This window comes from Oncorhynchus kisutch, linkage group LG24 (genome assembly GCF_002021735.2).
Source record: "Oncorhynchus kisutch isolate 150728-3 linkage group LG24, Okis_V2, whole genome shotgun sequence".
Lineage (NCBI taxonomy): Eukaryota > Metazoa > Chordata > Actinopteri > Salmoniformes > Salmonidae > Oncorhynchus > Oncorhynchus kisutch.
In genome coordinates, this window is record NC_034197.2 from 25151834 (window position 1) to 25176222 (window position 24389).

The 24389-nt window shown below is 41.8% G+C and overlaps 1 protein-coding gene across 2 annotated transcripts in view; it reads left to right on the forward strand.

The window, feature by feature from the left end:
* The window catches only part of LOC109869757 (death-inducer obliterator 1), a 40932-nt gene that overhangs the window by 5714 nt on the left and 10829 nt on the right, over positions 1-24389 (forward strand). For both annotated transcript variants that reach the window (XM_031804098.1, XM_020460019.2), the window contains exons 2-11: positions 4286-4347; positions 4490-5510; positions 5704-5929; positions 6103-6342; positions 6570-6756; positions 22283-22781; positions 23079-23238; positions 23451-23567; positions 23799-23903; positions 24111-24264. In XM_031804098.1, the coding sequence (XP_031659958.1) occupies positions 4293-4347; positions 4490-5510; positions 5704-5929; positions 6103-6342; positions 6570-6756; positions 22283-22781; positions 23079-23238; positions 23451-23567; positions 23799-23903; positions 24111-24264 (2764 nt within the window). In that variant the 5' untranslated portion in view covers positions 4286-4292. The remainder of the gene's footprint in view (positions 1-4285; positions 4348-4489; positions 5511-5703; positions 5930-6102; positions 6343-6569; positions 6757-22282; positions 22782-23078; positions 23239-23450; positions 23568-23798; positions 23904-24110; positions 24265-24389) is intronic.

Consider the following 24389-nt stretch of genomic DNA (forward strand, 5'->3'; position numbering starts at 1 on the left):
TATCGGACAAAATTGTCATATCGGTGCATCACTCATTTCCACCGGTCTAATGTACATTGCTTGTGTTTCTTGGCCCAAGCAAGTCTCTTATTATTGGTGTCCTTTTAATAGTGGTTTCTTTGCAGCAATGGACCATGAAGCCCTGATTCACGCAGTCTCCTATGAACAGTTGATGTTGAAATGTGTTTGTTACTCGAACTCTGTGAAGCATTTATTTGGGCTGCAATTTCTGCTGGTAACTAATGACCTTGTCCTCTGCAGCAGAGGTAACTCTGGGTCATCCTTTCCTGTGGCGGTCTTCATGAGAGACAGTTTCATCATAGCTTGCTTATTTGAGCTGTTCTTGCCATAATATGGACTTGGTCTTTGACCAAATAGGGCTGTCTTCTGTGTACCACCCCTACCTTGTAAATACACAACTGATTGTCTCAAATGCATTAAGATGTAAAGAAATTCCACAAAGACATTTCAACAAGGCACACCTGTTAATTGAAATGCATTCCAAGTGACTACCTCATGAAGCTGGTTGAGAGAATGCCAATAGTGTTCAAAGCTGGAATCAAGCCAAAGAGAGAGTCTAAAATCAAAAATATATTTTTGATTTGTTTAACACATTTTTGGTTACTACATGATTCCATATGTGTTATTTCATAGTTTTGATGGCTTCACTATTATTCTACAATGTACAAAATAGTAAAAAATAAAGAGAACATGAGTAGGTGTGTCAACTTTTGACTGGGACTGTGTATATTTTTTATTATTTGATAAAATATTGAGTTTAGCCTCCCGGGTGGCGCAGTGGTTAAGGGCTCTGTACTGCAGCGCCAGCTGTGCCACCAGAGACTCTGAGTTCGCGCCCAGGCTCTGTCGTAACCGGCCGCGACCGGGAGGTCCGTGGAGCGACGCACAATTGGCCTAGCGTCGTCCGGGTTAGGGAGAGTTTGGCCGGTAGGGATATACTTGTCTCATCGCGCACCAGTGACTCCTGTGGCGGGCCGGGCACAGTGTGCGCTAACCAAGGTTGCCATGTGCACGGTGTTTCCCCCGACACATTGGTGAGGCTGGCTTCCGGGTTGGATGCGTGCTGTGTTAAGAAGCAGTGCGGCTTGGTTAGGTTGTGTATCGGAGGACGCATGACTTTCAACCTTCGTCTCTCCTGAGCCCGTACGGGAGTTGTAGCGGTGAGACAAGATAGTAGCTACTAAAACAATTGGATACCACAAAATTGGGGAGAAAAAAAGGGCTAAAATTAAATAAAATACAAAAATAATAATATTGAGTTTGGCCTTTACTAATATAGCCCATAGAAAAGCATTGAATAACACATTCAGAAATGGCAAAACAGGCAGTCCTAAAAATAAATCGTAAGGCATTCGTGGTTTCTTTGCAGTAATTCGACCATGAAGGCCTGATTCACGCAAGTCTCCTATGAACAGTTTATGTTGAGATGTGTCTGTTACTTTGCCAAGGGTGGCTACTTCGGGGCTCCCGAGTGGCACTGCATCTCAGTCCAAGAGGCGTCACTACAGTCCCTTGTTCGAATCCAGGCTGTATCACATCCGGCCGTGATTGGGAATCCCATATGGCGGCACACAATTGGCCCAGTGTTGTCCAGGTTTTGCCAGGACAGGCCATCATTATAAATAAGAATTTGTTAACTGACTTCCCTAGTTAAATAAAAGTACAACACATTTTTTACATTAAAAAAAAAAGTCTTTCTTACAGTTGAAGTCAGAGGTTTACATACACCTTAGCCAAATACATTTAATTTTGACACCTAAGTAGTAGGTTACAACATCGTTTACAGAAATTCCAGGACTCACTAAATATTGGTAAAATTTCACATTTTGCAATATTCAAAACCAAACATGGACACTTGAGAGAATTGCTCTACTGTATGTAGGGTTACTGGAACCTGATTTTCATTTCTCAAAAACAGGGTTGTATCGTCAGCTAACTGGGAAATCTTCACCTCCTTATCACATACAATTGAAGTCGGAAGTTTACATACACCATAGCCAACTACATTTAAACTCAGTCTTTCACAATTCCTGACATTTAATCCTAGTAAATATTCCCTGTCTTAGGTCAGTTAGGATCACCACTTTATTTTAAGAATGTGAAATGTCAAAATAATAGTAGAGTGATTTATTTCAGCTTTTAGTTATTTCATCACATTCCCAGTGGGTCAGAAGTTTTCATACACTCAATTAGTATTTGGTAGCATTGCCTTTAAATTGTTTAACTTGGGTCAAATGTTGCGGGTAGCCTTCCACAGGCTTCCTACAATAAGTTGGGTGAATTTTGGCCCATTCTTCCTGACAGAGCTGGTGTAACTGAGTCAGGTTTGTAGGCTTCCTTGCTCGCACCCGCTTTTTCAGTTCTGCCCACACAAATGTTCTATAGGATTGAGGTCAGGGCTTTGTGATGGCCACTCCAATACCTTGACTTTGTTGTCCTTAAGCCATTTTGCCACAACTTTGGAAGTATGCTTGGGGTCATTTGTTCATTTGGAAGACCCATTTGCGACCAAGCTTTAACTTCCTGACTTATGTCTTGAGATGTTGCTTCAAAATATCCACATAATTTTCCTACCTCATGAAGCCATCTATTTTGTGAAATGTACCAGTCGCTCCTGGATCAAAGCACCCCCACAACATGATGCTGCCACCCCTGTGCTTCACGGTTGGGATAGTGTTCTTCGGCTTGCAAGCATCCCCCCTTTTCCTCCAAACATATGGCCAAACAGTTCTATTTTTGTTTCATCAGACCAGAAGACATTTCTCCAAAAAGTATGATCTTTGTCCCCATGTGTAGTTGCAAACTGTATTCTGGCGCTTTTGGCTTCTTCCTTGCTGAGTGGCCTTTCAGGTTATGTCGATATAGGACTCGTTTTACTGTGGGCATAGATACTTTTGTACCTGTTTCCTCCATCTTCACAAGGTCCTTTGCTGCTGTTCTGGGATTGATTTGCACTTTTCGCACCAAAGTACGTTCATCTCTAGGAGACAGAACGCGTCTCCTTCCTGAGCGTTATGACGGCTGCGTGGTCCCATGGTGTTTATACTTGCATACTATTGTTTGTACAGATGAACGTGGTACCTTCAGGCGTTTGGAAATTGCTTATAACCAGACTTGTGGAGGTCTACAATTCTTTTTTCTGAGGTCTTGGCTGATTTCTTTTGATTTTCCCATGATGTCGAGCAAAGAGGCACTGAGTTTGCAGGTAGGCCTTGAAATACGTCTACAGGTACACCTCCAATTGACACAAATCATTTCAATTCGCCTATTAGAAGCTTCAAAAGCCATGACATCATTTTCTGGATTTTTCCAAGCTGTTTAAAGGCACAGTCAACTTAGTGTATGTACATTTCTGACCCACTGAAATTGTGATACAGTTAATTATTTGTGAACTAATCTGTAAGCAATTGTTGGAAAAATTCCTTGTCATGCACAAAGTAGATGTCCTAACCGACTTGCCAAAACTATAATTTGTTAACAAAAAATTTGTGGAGTGGTTGAAAATCGAGTTTTAATGACTCCAACCTAAGTGTACGTAAACTTCCAACTTCAACTGTATATCTAGGAGATATAAGAAAGCTAAGGAAAATATGTACTCTTTGTGGGTGTGGCACTCTAACTACCTTTTCATACTTCCATTAATTGTTTTAAAACTGGTACTGGTTACAGTCAGACGAGTCCTGTGACACTTGTAGGTGTAAAGCAAAACGATGAACATCGTGCTCGTTGGAATCTCCCTTTTCCACAGTGGGATTCCGTTAGTTTGTATCCTATACAGTACGGACGCTACAAACAGATGTTGACACATCAATTACTAACTTCAGATGAGTCCCGTGATGTTTATAGAGCAAAACGGAGAACACCATCGTGAGAATCTATTTTCCATATTCATTTGTTGGCCAAACCGTTCTGACGCTACAGACGTCTTTTTGAGAATACCTATTTTCAGGATGTCTCATGGTCTGACAAACACCACTGTAGCTTGCCCACCTTCCACCGCAGATGCGGAAGGCCGACATCGGTGGATGTGTTGGATTGAGACGCAGCCCATGCAAGACTGATATGTCTAGCTTAAACTGACAGATTTTGATTGGGATGTTTTGTTACCTATACTGACGCACCCATGTGTCAATGGACTTAACGATTAATGCAAAGTGATGGACTGCTCTTCAAGTCTCTCGAAGTGTAAATGTGCTTCATTTCAATCAACAGCATTTCTGGTAGATTGGATAACATTTTGTATTTTTGTATCTTAATTTGACAGGTCTACCATGGAGGGCTTTATGGATATCAATGAGATCCATGACATCACTGGCACTGATACAGGTATTACCTTAACTATTTTCCTTCCCCTTTTAGTCTTAATGTAATGGACTGTGCATTAGCTGTCCAAATTATGTGATTGGATGGAGATGATGATACATTTTCTGTCATTGTTTTTCTATCCTTGCTGTTCTCCTTGGTGTAGAGGAGCACAGAATAGATGCAGAGCAGGTGGAGGGGGCCGAGAGGAGTGCTAGGCCGACCATCAGCGAGTTCAAAAAGACCTGGGGCTTCAGGCGGACCACGGTTGCCAGAAGAGAGTTTGTGGGATTGGATGAGCTTGAAGATCCAGAATCTCCACCCCTACCCACACGTCGAGGCAGAGGCCGCCCAGCCAAGACCTATTCAAGACGTGGACGAGGGGGGAGAAGAAGCGTCCCAGCCGACCTGGAGTACTCTGGAACGGCCTCCCCAATTCCAATGGACACAGAGCCTTCCTCAGATCCCCAAGAGCCCTGCCCAGGTGGCAGCCTAGATCCCACCTCTTGGCAGGACTTTGGATCTGCATTTGGCACTGCTTTTTCTCTACTTGGGGAGAAGGAGGAGGACTACATGCCCATGACTGCTCCTGCCCAAACTATGGCTGCCCCTGCCCCTAGCTATGGGGCTAGTAGGGTCGTGGAAGTTGCCTCCAGTATTGAGGAGGACAGTGATGAGCTGACCCTGAAGCAGCTCCAGGAGCGGCTGAGCACTAGGGGGAGAGGGGAGTCCAGGGGGAGGGGGGTCAGAGGGAGGGGGAGGGGAAGAGGGAGAGGTAGAGGTAGAGGACGTGGTAGAGGTAGGGGGCGTGGGAGGGGTAGGGGTGTAGAGCCAGAGTCGAGCACTGCGGATGAAGAGGAGGTTATTTTTGTAAATGAGTTGGAACCGCAGCAGGTGCATCAGCCTCAGGAGGAAAGGGAGAGGAGTCCTGAGAAGGTTGTGGTAGAGTCTCAAAGCCCTTCTCCTTCTCAACAGTCGAGCTCAGACTCTATGCCTCCTCTTGAGTCTGATCCAGAAACAACAGAAGAAAAGGCTAGCCAAAATGATAATGTAACAGAGGCAAAGGACGAGGTGGAAGAGGAGGAGAGGATCGAGGAAGAAAAGTCTGAGTATTCTAGCATATCGGACAGTGAGGGCTACAACCCCCATGCCCTTTACTGCATCTGTCGACAGAGGCACAACAAAAGGTATGTGTGTAGCATTGTCCTGGACGGTATTCATCTGTGAAAACAAACAAACAAGCCGTATGTTTTTGGTTTAGCAACTCTACGTCTCGGCTCTTTCCATCTGCCACTGTCTATTTCTAAATTGTCTGTGGTTGTTGATTTTAGTTGTTCTTAAGCTGACATTTTCTTATTGCTCTTCTGATTCCTTATCCAGGTTCATGATCTCCTGCGACAATTGTCTGGAGTGGTTCCATGGCGACTGCGTTGGCGTCAGCGAGATTCAAGGCCGAAAGCTTGAGAGGAGTGGACGAGACTGGATCTGCGCCACCTGCACCAACAAGTGCCAGAGCCAGCCAGACCCCCAGCAGAGCTCCCCTGACTGCCTGACACTGCCCTACTCGGGGGAGGAGGAGATTGTACATGAGGAGCAGGCCAGCGAGGTGAGAACAACAACAAAAAAACACTGATTCCTTTGCTAGCAAGCAAGGGAAAAAATTGTAGTTTGTGGTGTTATATGGCTTTCCTTGCTTTGTACGGCACAAACTTGACTACATTTTAACCATGGTGTTTATTTGCATGTTTGAGATGTGTGCTGACGTGAGTCTGGTCCTAGGAGGCTGTGGTGCAGGAGGTGACAGAGATGATTGCTGAGGCTGAGATGGAGTTGGACGGTTCCCTACCCCAGTGCATCGGCTCAGGGTGCAGTAAGCACGCCCTGCCCGACTCCGTTTACTGCGGCACAGACTGCATCCTGCGGCACGCGGCTGCCACTATGAAGACGCTCTCCAACTCCAAAGAGACTAAAACCAAGCAACGCCCACAGAGGAGAGCAGCAGCAAAACTTGGCCCTAAGGTAACCCGTGGTTCAAAATAGGTTATTTTGGTTAAGAGACTGCCTGGTTAAGATTTTTTTTTCTTCTTCTGCATGTTGTCCTTGTTTTGTTTTGGTGAAGAATGTATGTTGAGATTTTTACCTTTTGAGATGGATAAAGCTGACACCTGACACAATCACTCACAAAGTATGAGTACATTTAACCCCAAATAAGCTGATGTCGACCTCTCTGAATATTTTGACCTCAGGGTCAGAGGTCAGCTAGGATGCCCCAGAGGTTGTTGGCAGAGCGGCCCGAAGAGGAGGGTGAGGAAGAGGAGGCTGAAGAAGTTGAGGACAAGGAAGCTGACACATCTACATCTGCCTTATCCTGTGACCCTAGTCTCACTGCAGTACAGGCCACATCCATAGAATCACCTATGTTTTACAAGTCGAGTATGTATCACTCACAGCACATGCATATCCAACACATACAGAATACTTTCACTCAGTTGGCATTCATCAGACACTAGCTATAATGTTACCTATACCATCCACAATCTGTAGGTGTAGGGAGACAAGGTTATTTGCAGGGGTCATCAGCAATGGGTAAGTGTACACATTTTGGCAACTTTATAAAATGTTTTCCTTCAACTAGTTGAACAGGAAACGTTGAAAAATAATAGAAACCAAACCAATTAACAATCCAAATGAAATGTCCTCTGTTCCCAAATGGTAGAACGTTTATTATAGTCTGGTTGAGACGCTTCTACTTCAATACCATCATCTTTCTACAGTCAATATTTTAATAGTTGCCAATGTTTTGATTTGACAAATATTGAAACCGGTACGTTAGTTCACTGACAGCCTTACATGGCAACAACATAACTACAAGGTACAGGCTGAAATTAGGTGAGTCTGTCTTAAAAAAAATATATATTTGTTAGGAAATACAGTGGAAGTATGTTTTAAAAAAGAAAATAGGGTACACAAGTTGTTCAGATGAAAATCACTGTTTGATGGAAAGCGGGGGGAAAAAAATGGTTTTAGTTCTCAGAAAGAAAAAAAAACATGAAACAAAATGAATGCTCGGTCACTATGGTCCAAAAACAAGGGCTCCTGTCATCCAGTAGTGCCTGGTATAGGAAATAGTTTAGTTTAACAATGGATGAAAAACCGGTGACATAGCAATAGCACATTTTCTCCCTCTCAAAGATGGCAACCGAATGCAAGCTAGAGACCAGTTGAGCTTTTGGAGGAACTGGTTTGAATTCTTTGCAATGGTGTTTGAACTGTGACTCGGGGTGGAAAACTGAAGAGAATCATCCAGTCTTATAAGATTCATAGAGCAATGTTCACCAGTTAATAGCGAAGGCCAAGGTTTGCTTTGGGTAGTGTAAACCCTTGGCTAAAGTTCAAGCTTCCACTTCTCAACTATCACTGATTTTGGCTAGACACATCTGTACCATTGGCACATTGCAATGGTCTCTGTTTTTCCTACTCTCTTCTTCTGCGCTGTTCACAATATTGCTTTCACGTAACATGTGTTTTGATATCAGTGCTCATGGAGGAGGGGACGAGCGCCACGTTGCCAACTTGAAACTTTTTTTATAATGAAGAATTTAGAATTTGTAACTTAAACAAGGTGCAGTGTCATACCATACTTACACACACGGGACACCAAAACACACACATCCATATTGTACATTCAGACTCGGATCAGTGCTCATGGAGGAGAGGGGACTATTGAGATGCATCCCTTGTCCTTAGTCTTACTAGATTGCGCTCATCCTCTTGAGCTCCATTGCTTTAGCTATAAACCACTTCTACAGGGCTGTGCTGTTTTTAAAGGCCCAATGCAGCTGTTTTTATATCAATATCAAATCATTTCTGGTTAACAATTAAGTACGTTACTGTAATAGGTTCCCATTTAAAATGGTCAAAAATATAAATGCAACAATTTACAGTTCATATAAGGAAATCAGTCAATTGAAATACATTAATCAGGTACGAATCTGGATTTCACATGACTGGGAATATGCATATGTTGGTCAGAGATTACTTTTAAAAAGGTAGTGGCGTGCTTCAGAACTATTCGGTATCTGGTGTGACCCCCCATTTGCCTCCTGCAGCACGACACATCTCTTTCGCACAGAGTTAATCGGGCTGTTGATTGTATCCTTTGGAATGTTGTCCCACTTCTCTTCAATGGCTGTGTGAAGTTGCTGGATATTGGCAGGAACTGGAACACGCTGTCATACACGTCGATCCAGAGCATCCCAAGCATTATCAATGGGTGACATGTCTGGTGAGTATGCAGGCCATGGAAGAACTGGGACATTTTCAGCTTCCAGAAATTGTTTACAGAGCCTTACGTTATGGGGCCATGCATTATCATGCTGAAACATAAAGGTGATGACAACAATGGGCCCTCAGGATCTCGTCACGGTATCTCTGTGCATTCAATTTGCCATAGATAAAATGCAATTGTGTTCGTTGTACGTAGTTTCTGCCTGCCGCCCATACCATAACCCCACCGCCACCTTGGGGGACTCTGTTCACAACGTTGACATCAGCAAACCGCTCACCCACACGACGCAATACATGTAGTCTGCGGTTGTGAGGTCGGTTGGACGTACTGCCAAATTCTCTAAAACGACATTGGAGGCAGTTTATGGTAGACAAATGAATATTAAATTATCTTGCAACAGCTATGGTGGACGTTCCTGCAGTCCGCCTGCAAATTGCACACATGAGACCTCTTTGGTGTTGTGACTGCACATTTTAGAGTGGCCTTCTACTGTCCCCGGCAGGGTACACCTGTGTAATGATGTTTCATCAGCTTCTTGATATGCCACACCTGTCAGGTGGACGCACTATCTTGACAAAGGAGAAATGCTCACTAACAGGGATGTGAACAAACTTTGAGAGAAATAAGCATTTTCTGTGTATGGAAAATTTGTAGGATATTTTATTTCAGTTCATAAAACAACACTTTACATATTGTACTTACATTTTAGTTTAGTGTAGTTTTTTTGCACAACTTTCTCCAGCAATAATTTTACTAGGACGGTCTGGGAGTGGTCTGAGTGAGGAAGAGGAAAATAGAAAACGAGCTGTAGAGGTTTAGAACTCTCTTTATTGGTCTATTAACTAATTAACTGCATGGCGATGTTACTTTGGAAAGCCGAAACTCCCACCCATCCAAATCTGCTGATTTAGAAGGTCCTGTGTAGATAGTTATAAAAAAAAAAAAATTACAATCACGAAATAACACTGATACATTTTTATCACACTTTCACAGTATTAGTGACGTGTCATCAGCTGTTGTACAAAATAATACCAGACACAGGAAAACTGCATTTTGACTGCACTGGGCCTTTAAAACAATGCATCAGCTATTCATCAAAGGAAAGCAGGATCATATTCACCTGAGCCCCAGACACTGCACTATCTATCCAGACATGGGATTTGTTTTCAGAAGCATCTATTCATAAACGCTACATTTGTATCTTTGGATTTATGCATGTTTTTTTAAAGAAAGCTACCATAGTTGACAATATTTGCTACAAGTTGTCATGAAGTGCTTGACAGTAACCTAAGCAGAACCCCAGTGGCAAGAAAAATAAGCCTTGAGATGAACCAGACTGAGGGGAGGCCCATCCTCCTCTGGCTGTACCAGGTAGAAGTTACATACAAATACAATGTATGTTCAAAGAATACGAGCAAAGACAGACCGTTTTCTGTATCTGCAAGGCACACACAGTTATTTCTGTTTTGGCCAGATAGTTGTCCATAAAATACTTACAATACTCTAAAGTTTTTGGATATAGACTTTGACACAGCATGATGGGACAGACCAATATGTGGAGGCACCAACAGGTAGGGTGAAGCAGAAAGGGAGGGAATGTGGCAGTAGGGCAGCATCTGGACATGTTGGTGGAAAGCTGTCTATAATGGTAGTAATTGAGTACAGCAAAGGCAGTCCCAGCCAGTACCTTTTCCCATACCAGACCATTCACAACTGTTCACTGCTGTTTAATGTGGACCTGTGATTTCACTTGGATAGGTATAACGGTCTAGATTGATTCATACTTGAGCAAAGTTTTTCCCTCAAAGTGAGTTTGAACTTTCCAGTCTGCTAAAGAAATGTAGATTTTGGACATTGGTTATTGTCACTCGTGTCCAGAGGCAGGACTGGGTCCTCTGCCTTGCCCTCTGGTAATGCTGCCCCTTTATCCAAGCCACTTGGTATTCAAGAGTACCGATGTTCAGCAGTTAGGGTGCCAGTGACAATCAGTCCTATTCTCCACAATTTTTTGACTTACCAGAGACCTTGCAGCAACTGACATGATTGTACACATTTTATTTAGCTAGTGCATTTAACGAGGGGGGAAAAAATCATACTCGATTAATATTGCAATACATATAATTTGTTCATGAGGAAACACAAACTCAAATAATTCAAAATGGGATTTTTATTTTTGGGGGGCCCCGTGTGGTCTTTTTTAAAGGGGAACTGGAGCTCTGCACCCCTTTACATATACCCCCCCAATCTTTATTTCAGACAGGTGGCAAGTAGATGGGTTACAGGTTGGTAGAGGGGAGAACAGGAGGAAAGTGGTGGTTGCAGTGGAATTTGATCCCATGCTGTTCTGGGGGACTGCTGTTCCACACCACCAGCAGTTGGAACTTAAACTATTGTCAATTGCGGTGTCATATATACACACACACACACACACACATAAGCAAATGATGCACTAGTCAATCTTTGGCTCACTTTTAGGCTTATGTCTGGCCACACAAATCCTTACTGGACTGATGCTGGCTATACACTACACCTCTGACATTTCTACAGCTCTCACACACAAACCCCAACATGCACACAGACACGGGATACCAACAAACAGACATATTTTACACTCAGACCAGAGGGAGAGAGGATTCTATGCAAATAGGGACGGGGAGATTTGGAGAGCGGAGCAGTTTTTCAGCTGGAGCATGGAGCTGCTGAGAGGATGTTCAGATGCCATGCAGGATTTCTCCAAGGATCCTGACAAACAATGAATGCCAGATTCATAGATCCATTTCAATGAAGAAGACTGAAGTACACCGCTGGCCAATGCCACTGACATAATCAATACTGCAATGCCTGGCAGATCAGCAGGAGTTGTGAAATTATTCTTCTAATAATTTGGAACATGACCTGAATTATGCTATTAGGATATGAAATCACTCACAAAAGGATACACTTGCTCCTTTGCTCTACAGTTGGGTTACAGTTTTTGTATTTTGAGTTAATTCAATAACCTGCATCAGTGAACACTTGTTTGAATCCTGCACGTGAATGGGATTCAGTGAAATGCCATAGAAGTGTGCAAGGAGTACAGCAGTTGATTTAGTTATTGCACACATGGAACAATGACTACGGCTGTGTTATGTTCTTCAAACAGCCTAATTCTTCTTATTTTTCTCTAATTGGTATTTTGGCCAATCAGATCAGCTCTGAAAAAATATCAGAATAGTTACACATTTTAGTATCCTGGTCAAATATACAAGCATTATTCTGTACCATAGAAGGATCTTCCACAAAACAGAAATGCATTTTATGTACATCCTATTATTATTTTTGTTTTCCTGTGGTTCTGTTTTTATTTTTGACAATTAAAAGTCCTGAACACATCTGACACTAGAGGATTGCAACCTCAACGCTAATACCTTTAGAGTGTGACCATGTGTCTTACATCAGTTCTCACCATTCACATGGAAACATTTGACTTAGATGACCAGCTGAATTTATTTTATATTGATCTGATATGTTTCAGATTCACATACAAGTATTCACACCCTCTGGTATTTTGCAGAGGTGGACTGGGTCTATCGCACTACCTGAGATGAGTGACTATCACTACTATGGTCTGAGACACCTAGGCCAAATACTGTTTTTAGTCACAACCAAGATTTAGGTGGCAGTCAAATGACCTCTACCTCCTCAGTTTTTACAGATTTGAATGAACTATAGCAAGGCTAGGTGGAGACATCATCATTGCTTATTTTGCCCGTGTTACTCTACTTTCATGGGGGACATCCAGGTGGTGCACCTTTTCATTCCAGCCCAGCACTAACATACCTGTGCAGCATCATGGTCCCCATGATTAAGGAAAACTGTTATTCCTTTATTTTTGCAGATCTGAAGGAACTGGATAGGTGTAAGCAATATGTGTCTTCATCTCTGTTCAACAGTTATCTTCCGTTTTGGCTTTTCGTCTTGAGCCCCCAATTGTTAAACACAAGCACCCTCTACTGGCCAGATATTATAATCGTTAAAAAAAAAAAAAAAAAAATATTCAGTGTGACGTTCTCCTGAGAATGTATCATATTCCCGTACCCCTGAGAAAGTTTCGTAATAAATCCCCAATATTAATAGCACAGTGTCTAAACCCAGAAGTGCAACATCGCGAGACTTCCGGGAACACTTGCGAAACAGACAGACCAGTTCGGGGATTTAGAAGTCAATGAGAAACATTCTTCCTTTGTTGTTCATTTTCTTAATCTGAAGGCACAACCTAGATTAGAGCCAATGTCTTAAGTAGTTGAACATGTTATTACTCCAACCTCGTGAAAGTGACACGTTTTCGTCAAAAACAACTTTATATTAAGGAGTGCCATTGATTTGACATCCTGCACCTGTGCAGTTCAGCGCGAGACGAACGTTTGGCCCATGACGTGTTTCTATGCATGAGCTGTGCTTGCCAACGTCGACATAACATCGCCTACAAGTGTGATCGGGGATTTCTATTTGGAGAAGCAGTTTTAGCCTATCTTCATACTCTACTGTCTTTGATAATTTTACATTTGTTCATGTTTGGATAACGTTCTATTGTAGAAACGACTATATCAAATACTGTAAGCATTCTGGGTAAGATGTTATACAGTTGTTCAACTACACACATTTAATGCCCTGATCATAATTTGTTTATTTGCTCATGATGTTCTTTATATCCAAGTCACTTGATTGCTGCAAGGGTGCCGTTCCATTTACTTGCTGATGTGAATTGTTAAGACTCAAGCATAGAGCTTCACCTGATTGTAAAAGCAACAATCTAAAACAGATGCATTACAGAAGGATGTACTACTCCAAAGTGCACACTAACACACTTAAACCTCAATCTCACAAATGATCATATGACAGCAGTCTGATAAAGTACATAAATAGTAATCTGTAGTTTCTCCAATAGATCAACTTTTTGTATATAGTGTTGGTTGGGTTGGATGTGATCTTATAGTAGGATCAGAACAGGATCTGTGTAGAATAATTTAATCAAGCAAGTTTTGTAATATTGCGAGATGCAACCACTGAATGGAGATTCAGTAGGAAAGTGTGGATTTAACCATAAGTTCTGTGTTTATGGAGTGAGCCCATTAACACCTGTGCCATAACGTTCCAGGACCTTGTTTCCCAGAGCATTCGTAGCGTCAAGATCATATCTTTTAGTAGCCAAGGTCTTTCCCAGAGCCTTCGTTAGTATTGTTGCTCTTAAAAACCTTTGCACATCTACGGAGTGATCCTGACCACTCATAGAGCAGCCAAAGTGCATCTTTAGGCTTCTTTTCTGCCTTACCTCACAAGATAATCCTTCTAAAACAATGTAAGTGTTTTTGTGTGAATGGGCATGATCATACAATGTAAAAAAAAAAATGTATAGGATATAATGTCATATTTGAAATATGTATTTAACATTTTGTGAAGTTTGGTTTTATTTGATACAAAGCTGAATCTTATCGGTACAAATTGGAAACACCTGGAAGTCTATAAATGACAAGCCCTTGTCAGGTCATTGGAACAACAATAATACAGCATGGCTGCTATTCAGCGGATTGTTTATCCAACATAACCGGCGGCTCCGTCTGCGCAGTCGGTTGGTGTATATAAATCTGCATGTCTGTTGCATCCCCATCATTGGGAGTCTATCAGGCTCCCACAAGAGGTACTCAGACTGCTCTACCTTGTGTATAAATCAGCTGACCAACCAGCTAAGGCATAGCAGGGGAAGTAGTAGGGATGCCCCCCCCCCCCCGGCGAAATAATAACAGCATCGCCACCCCCAAACGTCTTCCTGAGGTGCAGCTTCTAACAGCCTTGTGCTTTTACTCAGTGTGGTGTTTCCTCCAGGGCTTTGGGGATGGACACAGAATATATATTTTTATGAAAAAACTAAATGTGTGTAGTAGAGGGTTAGTCACTGTATATTTGTGTGCTAAAAGGAAACGATCTGATACAGATATATTGTGGTGTGCAGTGTCCTAAAGCACTGTAGGAAAGAAGATGACCGTGGTTCAAATCTTAAAATGTATGAACATTACATGACAAATGGTTAGTTTATTTTCATACATAAAACCTAGTCTTCGAAATGTATAGGCCTAGCCTACTTTTCACATGAAATGTGGGCTATTAGTAGTGTTTGCTTATGATGCCAGCGCCATCGATTTCAGCTCCAGGGAACTGGACAGCTCCCCCAATGGGATCATGTGAAAAACTGAACCCGGCCCCAATGATTACAGGCTCTTACAGGTTCACACCCCCTGCTTATTTACGGAAACACTCTTGAAACGTTGGCTCGTAAATAACGATGCATTTAGTATGATCATGTAATGCTTAAGTTACAACGCAACTGGGAAACGAGGCCCAGACCTCTTAGCAGATGTCATTGTGCGCTCACATACAGGGAGGCTCTCTCCAGGAGTGTCCTGCACACACACACCCCAATGCAAACAGGGAAACACTTCTTCAAAGGCCCAGAGTAACAAAGGACAAATGTAATTTCAATGCTTCCATCAATAATGCTGGAAGCTGGAACAGCTAACGCAACACTTGAACCAGCAGAGGACAATTCAATTGCGCTACTGCCTGTGCCATAAAGTTCCAGACCTCATGGCAAGAGCCATTGTTTACTTTCCGAAGGCAGACTTCAATAAAAGGAATGATATAGGGGGCTACGGAGCTGAAGAAAAGAGAAATGAAAGTACCGTATGTTCCTCCATGACAGGGATCTACCATGCCAGTCCTTCAAGGGCTGAAGTTCTACTAGTTTTCATGTCTCCCTGGCACTTCACGGATCAGTCTGAATCATTGATTAGCCATTGACCACCTGATAATCCAGGTTTTTGGCTTGTTATGAAAAAGCAAATACGAAAACCAGCGTATACAGCATCCATCAATTATTAGTGTTGTGTACCTCCACTATAAGGAACAAATCTTCCATGCCCAGTGTCGGGTCTAATAGACTGGACATAACATAGTAAACGTAAATCCGGGACACTCAAATTAGTTTGATATGTTACATTTGGTATGGTTACATACAGTGCTCGACTTGGACAGAAATAAGTGCCTGTACTCATTTTGGGTGCCGATACTGTTTATATTTAGGATCAGGAGCTCCACAGTACTTTTGAGCTAATATTCTACAAGCGGTACAGGAGCTCAATCAGTAGAATGTTTGAGGTGCCGGTACTTGTCTCATGTGAGCTCCTGCCCAAGTCAAGCACTGGTTACATAAGAGAGGAGGTCACTTAAAGGCAAAAACTAAAGGAGAATGTCTGGAACTCTTGGAGGGATGCAAAACCATTCTGGGTTGAGATCTGGTGACAAACACACACACCCTTTAAACCCCCTATGCTCTTTTGAGACCCCTCTTTCAAAGTCACTGAGATCTCTTCTAGCCATGGTATCCAAAATAATGGGCAACTGGGCATTTTTACACATGACCCAGGGTTTCATTAGCCGGCTTTTGGTCAATATATATATTTTTTAAAGCAAATAAATAAAATTTGCACCACCCAATTGTCCAGGAGAAGAGAAAATCCCATTGCGAAATAATTAATTGATAGAAATACCAGTCGATGTAAATACATTTGACTGGTCATGGTTATCGGTCAAAGGTTAATTTCCATAGTTTAGTGGAATTAAATTGCTGCATGTACGTTTTATTAGTGATTTAGGCTCTTATTTATCACAGATACAGAGTCTTTGAGTATAAAATCTGTCAGATAGCGTGAGTTGCATCTCAAACAGGAAATTCATAGGCAATGGAAGGCAGGCTTCATCAGCGCATCACACACCACTTCGCAATGAGCTGGAGGCAGTATGCATTTTCAAAATAGATACTTCATTGTTTGAAATCTGAATGTTTTACTACATATTATGATGCGTGTCTTACATTGCTTCAAAGTAGGCCTTGCCAAAATCAGACCATATCTGTGGAGGCAATTATTTTATATCAACTTTCTTTCATTGTTCACTAGCCAAAGGCCCAATCCTAGTCATATTAACCCATGGTAATTGTTGCATATTAGATCTCCCCACTTTCAAAATTTCAAATGGATATTTTAATCTCTGTCACATGAAACCACTCACATCTGCGGTGCACTTTTGACAACAGTGTTTTCTCGCTAATTGCACTATGGAAAAAACATTCACACACAGCCTGCTGCATTGCTGCGCTCTAAACATTCTGATCTGTTACATCAGACTCATTGCTTTTTAATGTTTTGTTTATTTTACATAGCCTAGGCATACTGGTTGTATGAATTTGGAATCTGTCGTCCCACAACTGTCCCAGCGTCTGTTTGGAATGGGCTATTTCTTTCTCAACAAGCTGACCAATAGAATAGGTAAACGTTTCTACTATGGGGTGATAGTAGATTGCCATAGGCTAGTGATTTTGCTGTTCATTACCTGTCTTGCTGGCTGAGGAAAAGTACATTTTGGACAGTTATTCTAACATCTTCAAAGTGTGCATCAGAATTTGGTAAGAAGAACCACACATCGTTGTATCCTCAACTTGCATGTTTTGTTAATATGAATGACCATAATCTAAATGTGATTACTGTCATTCTGAGCACCATGAGTAGACGCCCTAATCAGGTTACGCGCCCAATGCATATCCGGTAAATTTCCTAATGGAAACCCTTACATGACCCTAAGCATGATGGGATGTTAATTGCTTAACTAACTCAGGAACCACACCTGTAGAAGCACCTGGTTTCAATATACACTATATATATATATATATATATATATATATATATATATATATATATATATATATATAAAAAAAAGTATGTGGACACCTCTTCAAATGAGTGGATTTTGATATTTCAGCCACACCCTTGCTGGCAGGTATATAAAATCGAGCACACTGCCATGCAATCTCCATAGACAAACATTGTCAATAGAATGGCCTTACTGAAGAGCTTAGTGACTTTCAAACTGGCACCGTCATAGGATGCCACCTTTCCAATAAGTCAGTTCGTCCTGCTAGAGCTTCCCCGGTCAACTATAAGTGCCATTATTGTGAAGTGGAAATGTCTAGGAGCAGCAACGGTTCAGCCGTGAAGTGGTAGGCCACACACGCTTACAGAACAGGAGTGCTGAAGCGCATAGCAAGTAAAAGATTGTCTGTCCTCCGTTGCAACACTCACTGCTGAGTTCCAAACTGTCTCTGGAAGCAACATCACCCCCACAACTGTTCGTTGGGAGCTTCTTGATATGGGTTTTCATGGCTGAGCAACAAGCCTAAGATCACCATGCGCAATGCCAAGCGTCGGCTGGAGTGGTGTAAAGCTCGCCGCAGTGGAAACACGTTCTCTGGAGTGATGGATCCATCTTCACCATATGGCAGTCTGAAGGTTGAATCTGGGTTTGGCGGATGCCAGGAAAACGGTACCTGCCCGAATGCATAGTGCCAACTGTAAAGTTTGGTGGAGGAGGAATAATGGTCTGGGGCAGTTTGTCATGGTTTGGGCTAGGCCCCATAGTTCCAGTGAAGGTAAATCTTAATGCTAAAGCATACAATGACATTCTAGATGATTCTGTGCTTCCAACCTTGTGGCAACCGTTTGGGTAAGGCCCTTTCCTGTTTCAGTATGACATTGCCCCCGTGCACAAAGCAAGGTTCATGCAGAAGTGGTTTGTCAAGATCGGTGTGGAAGAACATGACTGGTCTGCACAGAGCCCTAACCTCAACCCCATCGAACACCTTTGGGATGAATTGGAATGCTGACTGCGAGCCAGGTCTAATCGCCCAACATCAGTGCCCGACCTCACTAATGCTCTTGTGGCTGAATGGAACCAAGTCCCTGCAGCAATATTCTAACATCTAGTGGAAAGCCTTCTTCGAAGAGTAGAGGCTGTTATAGCAGCAAAGGGGGGACAAACTCTATATTAATGGCCATAATTTTGGAATGAGATGTTCGACGAGCAGGTGTCCACATACCTTTGGTCATGTAGTGTACTCTGTATCGTGTTTCCTTTATTTTGGCTTTATCCTTTATTTAATTTACTCAAGTGTAAACTTGAGTTCGGCCTACTTCAGCTTCACAACATTACAGAGCATTAGATGTAAATGTGGACAACACATCTGACACCTTTGCATATCCACATACTGAGACATTACACACTTTTTGTTATTATGCGTTAGCATATATTTATTATGGAGTGGAGACATTTTTTGTTTAGTTCAGAGCAGTGGAGCCTGGTGTGACTGGTTCATAATGTTAAGCACTTTAAAGCGCGACTGTCTTTAAAAAGCAACTAGCAAAAGCAAGTCCCTTTGAAAACGGCCTATGTGGCATCGATTCGAGTCAAACATTTATTCTAGTGTCCAAATTGACTACAAAGTGTAAATTGGATAATTTTGGTCATAAAGTCAGTCTCGTCTAAAACAGAGTTTGGAACAGCCGTGCTTCTCAATGGGTAAATGAAGGTTTGGTTTTGATGTCCGTTTGCCCACTAACATGGGGTGAACTGCTGCTGTGATTGCTCTCTATCGGATAGCACAGACAGTGAGACAGACCTGCCCAACAGCTCAGACTTTGTTAACATAAGGCAAGTCATCACGCATATTTGAACTTGAGAATGACTGCACCAAGCACCTTTGCGCAATTTTACATCTAACTATCTCAGATTCATTCTGGGGATTTTGAGGAAGTGAAATAAGCATCTGCATCTGCAGTGACTCGTGGGGGACAAACATAATTTACCAAAAGGGGAATCTGTCAGGAAACACACTTTCAAGACTGAAATCTCGTTTTTTCTCTAATGAGTAACCAAAAAACACACGTGCCAATCGGCGTGTTCATTGGCTCTTTAATGATGAACAAGCTTTTTCATAAGCCAGTAGTCATTTCATATTAGCAAGGGCATCATTTGGAGGAATTTACTTTGAGTGAAACATTAACTTATAGGTATGGGGAGGGACATTTTAAAGGTCCTGGACTGGTTTTCCCAAAAGCATTGTAGCACTAAGATGATCTTAATTCCATTTAAACTATACTGAACAAAAGTATAAACGCAATTTGTAAATTGTTGGTCCCATTTTTCATGAGTGGAAATAAAAAATCCCAGAAATGTTCCATACGCACAAAAAGCTTATTTCTCAATTTTGTGCAGAAATATGTTTATATCCCTGTTAGTGATAATTTCTCCTTTGCCAAGATAATCCATCCGCCTGACAGGTGTGACGAATCAGCATGATCATTACACAGGTGCACCTTGTGCTGGGGACAATTAAAGGTCACTCTAACATTTGCAGTTGTGTCACACAAAACAATGCCAGAGCTGTCTTGTTTTGAGGGAGCGCGCAATTAGCATGATGACTGCAGGAATGTCCACCAGAGCTGTTGCCAGAGAATTTAATGATAATTTCTCTAGAATAAGTTGCCTCCAAAATTGTTTTTGAGAATTTGGCAGTGCATCCAACTGGCCTCACAACCGCAGACCACGTGTAACCACGCCAGCCCAGGACCTCCACATCCGGCTTCTTCATCTGCGGGTTCGTGCCATCCCAGGCCCACCCATGGCTGCGCCCCTGCCCAGTCATGTGAAATCCATAGATTGGGTCCTAATTTATTTATTTCAATTGACTGATTTCCTTCTCTGAACTGTAACTCAGTACAATCTTTGAAATTGTTGCATGTTGCGTTTGTTTGTTCAGTATAAATGGACAAAAGATGACAGTGCAACGATGCTTTTGGGAAACCCAGCCCTGGTTATGTTACCGTGTGGTTGGGTGTTTAAATGCTAAAATGAACATTAACCTTCTTATGATGGTATAAAGGTCAGCCATTTTGATCAGGGAGTTGGTCATCCATGCTTTGTCAGTGCTGTGATTAGATATTGTGTAAAATAATGAATTTGAAGAATATATGTTTGTTAGCAAGCTAGCAGGCTAGTTTTAAAGGAATGATTCCATTATGATTCCATTCAAATTAGCTGCCAATATGCCAACATTCCATTCAAACAATGCAACTCGGACAAGTTATAAATGCAACAAGTACTGATTGTATCATATATCACTCAGCTTTCCAAGAACACAAAAATTTAGACATTTATGATCTGTTTACATATATTTTAGAGGCTATTTATATGGGGAAAAAATGTGTATAAAACCTGTATAAACTGTAGGCCTATTTATAATTATATTATAGTATTTTAGGGTCAATTTTATTACACAATTTCTGATCTCACATGCCTTACTTAAATTTTCCTGCATAAGTCAAATCAGGATTATGCCTCTACTGCCATTCGTTTTATTTAGACTGGTTTAGAATTCTCCCTGACCATTTTGGAACTTTGAGGGTTAATTAATTTAATAGGATATCTATGGGTTTCCTACTCTTTTTTTTTTTTTTTTTTTTTTTTTTAATGTGTATTTTTAGATAATTTGAGTCATAAATCACAGTACTACCCTGCTGTCATTGCACAGAAGAACAGAGGGGCCCTGGCTCCCCCAATATAGGTCTTCTTTACCACCTTTCTAGCGTGGAATGACATTGGTTCCATCTTGTCGGCCTCTTTTAGTCAGGTAGTTTTGACAGTTATTTTGATGTACTTCTATTACATTGCAGTACAAGTTAGATTTTCATTTATATGTTTAATGTTTTAGCACAGGAAATGTTAGTCCCACTACCAGTCAGTTTACATGACGGTTGATCTATCACTCAACTGCTTTAGGGTAAAAAATGGATACATGAATACAAGTGTATTATTGATATATCTTTATTGTCCATTAAACAACAAAGATGATTATATTTTGCTGTCACAATACCAGCACCCAACTGCCTGAGACACACACACAGACGAGAGGCTGAACCCGTCACAGGGTCAGCTGCAGAGCATTGCCTGTGGAGAGGGTGTGATGCCAGCAACCCCCTAGTTATTTGATGTAAATGTATTTGCATTGTAGTTGTTTCAAATCGTATTTCAGTGGGCTATGAACAGTCCGTTCTTACTTTTTTTTTAGCATAAATATTTTCGTTTTTTCGTGGGAATATATCCTGCCCTCTGCCGTTGCCTTACTGTTCTCAATCAAAAAACGTCAATTTAGCTGACAAGGAAGAAGAAAATTCACAATTTTCCTACCTGGGATTTTAGTAGCTGTAAAAGCAATGGCACAACATCACAAAGGGGGACACTTTTATAGTAATGAATTGAGGAACAATTAAAGCCACACTGTACATACCATCAATGAGTGGGCCCCCAACAAAAACATAAACCATAGTGCAAATACATCCCATCACATTTTCCAATGCAGATACAGTTTTGTAGTGGTCAAGGAATAACATTCCATGAGCTCAACATGGCCTTTTATAACATTATTTGAAGCTGTACATTATTTGGCTACAGAGTCAAAGGTAATTGTTTTTGGGAATTATTAGGTCGAACAAAGCTAATCTCATCACACTGTACATCTCAGCCTAAGAAAGACTATTTTGAAGCTGATTCATTGGTAGTGGTTAATCACATGCGTGCACTGTTCATACTTAATTAACTGGCAATAACACATACATATGTTAACATATTGACCTCATGGCTTATTACACTGACTTCCAATAAGTTTTGTTGATTATATTCATAGCTACCAGATGCCATATTGATTTATCAGCACTGATTCAGTTCCCCTGTTATTCTATTTTTTAACAGCTGGAAAGGCCAGTGAGCAGGTAGAGGTTGAGATTGAGCCCATTTCTCCTCAGACACATTCTCCAGATAACTCTCCCTCAGACATCATCACTGAATCCTCCCCTCCTCTGGGAAGTGCTCCAGGTAAAACCAAGAGACCAGCAAACAGCTGCAGTGTCTCCAGGAAACCCTCTATCGATACATCCCCTGTCAAACAACCCAATCCCCCCAAATCCAGCCACTCTCCGACCCCTGAGGCCCCAAGCACCTCAGCCTCCAGACACCATGAAACGGGGGCCCTGAGGATCGGCAAGACGTTCTTCACCATCCCCAAGAAGCAGCCTCAATCCCTCGTGACTCCCACTCTACCCTCACCTCCACCCCCCACCCCAATGAATGAAACGAGGATCCTGCCCGTGTCCCCAGCCCCTATCGCCCCTTCCTCCAGACCCCCTCAGCCAGCCAACAACCAGGTCAGGCAGAGCATCCAACGCTCCCTCACCAACATCATGTTCAAGAGGTGAATATAAAGAAAGAGATGACAAAATATACATGGTGGTTAAAAAAGTAGACTCTCACACACGCATACACACACTGGATCACATTGATTGACAAAGAAATGATGGCTTAGTCTGAGAAGACACCCTATTCCCTATATAGTGCACTAGGTTTGACCAGAACCCATAGTTCTCATCAAAGGTAGTCCACTATATAGGGGTAGCGTGCCATTTCGGACACACGGATTGCTTGAGCTCTCTTTTGAATGTAGGGCAAAAATGTTATTAAAAGATGACTAATTGCATTTTGATTTTATAAGGGTGTGCGACTGTGACGATTTGGAGAGGTCTGAGAGTGAAGTGGCGAAGCTGGTCACCAGCATCGAGACGGAGATGTTTAACATATTTAACAATACAGATAGCAAGTACATGAACAAGTACCGAACCATCATGTTCAACCTTAAAGACCCCAAAAATAAGGTTGGTCTATAGACAGCAAAAAAAATCACATATGCCTTGTTATACAAAATAAATCCACATATATAATTCTCTGCTATACAGCATTTCATTCAAAAAGTTATGAAAACAAATATTCAATGTAACAAATGTGCCCCCGTCTGACAAACTAGACTTGTAGTTCACCATGTGGTAGTACGCTTCATTGATTGTCTCTTATTTGGGTGGGTCTCCAGGGTTTGTTCTACAGCGTCATCCGTGGTGAGGTCAGTCCCTTCAGACTGGCCAGGATGAGCCAGCGGGACATGCAGGCTACAAAGGTTTCAGAGCCGAACAAAAAAGACACTCCAGAGGTACAGTATAAAATAGCCTATGCAGAAACTTAATCTAAGCCAAAAACCTATAATAATAATAATAATAATAAACTAAAGAAGACCATTCGAGTTTTAATGTCGTGCACGATACTAAAATACAAAAAATGACAAATAATAACATACAAAATTCACCATAATTCTTCACTGAGAACTATATTTATTATCCAAAATTTTACCAGTTGATTGAGATGTTGTCTGTGTGTCTTGCAGGTCCGGGAGTCTGGTACCAAAGCCACATGTGTGCTGCCAAATCCAGCGCCGGAGCCAGTAAAGGTTGATCTACCTAGTCTTCCCTTTAGGCCAAGTAGACACATGGTATGTACAACATGTATTATATAACATGTATTGTCTACTCATACTAATGCAATAAAATATCTAGGAAATTATATCGCCCTCAATATGTGATCAGTTCATCTTCAAATGTAGCATACCTTTCAGATGAGCATGTCAGTGTGTCTGTATCTGAGTGTGCATCTGTGTGTAACGTTTTAATAAATGTGTGACATGATCCTCTTTTCTCAGGAACAGAAGAGCACTCTCCCTGCTGCCCCTAAGGCCAGACCTAACCAGTCGATCCAGAACAGCTCAGTCCCAGACATCCTCAGCTGCATGCTGAAAGACACAACTGCCGAGCACAGAGCTCACCTGTTTGACCTCAAGTGCAAGATCTGCACAGGTAAATAAAAAAATATGAAGTAAAATGACAGTGTACACACTACAACAACATCCAACGAACACCATAATATCATGTTGGCCTTCTGCACTGTATCAAACTATTTTAGTGAAGGGCAACAGTGTTGA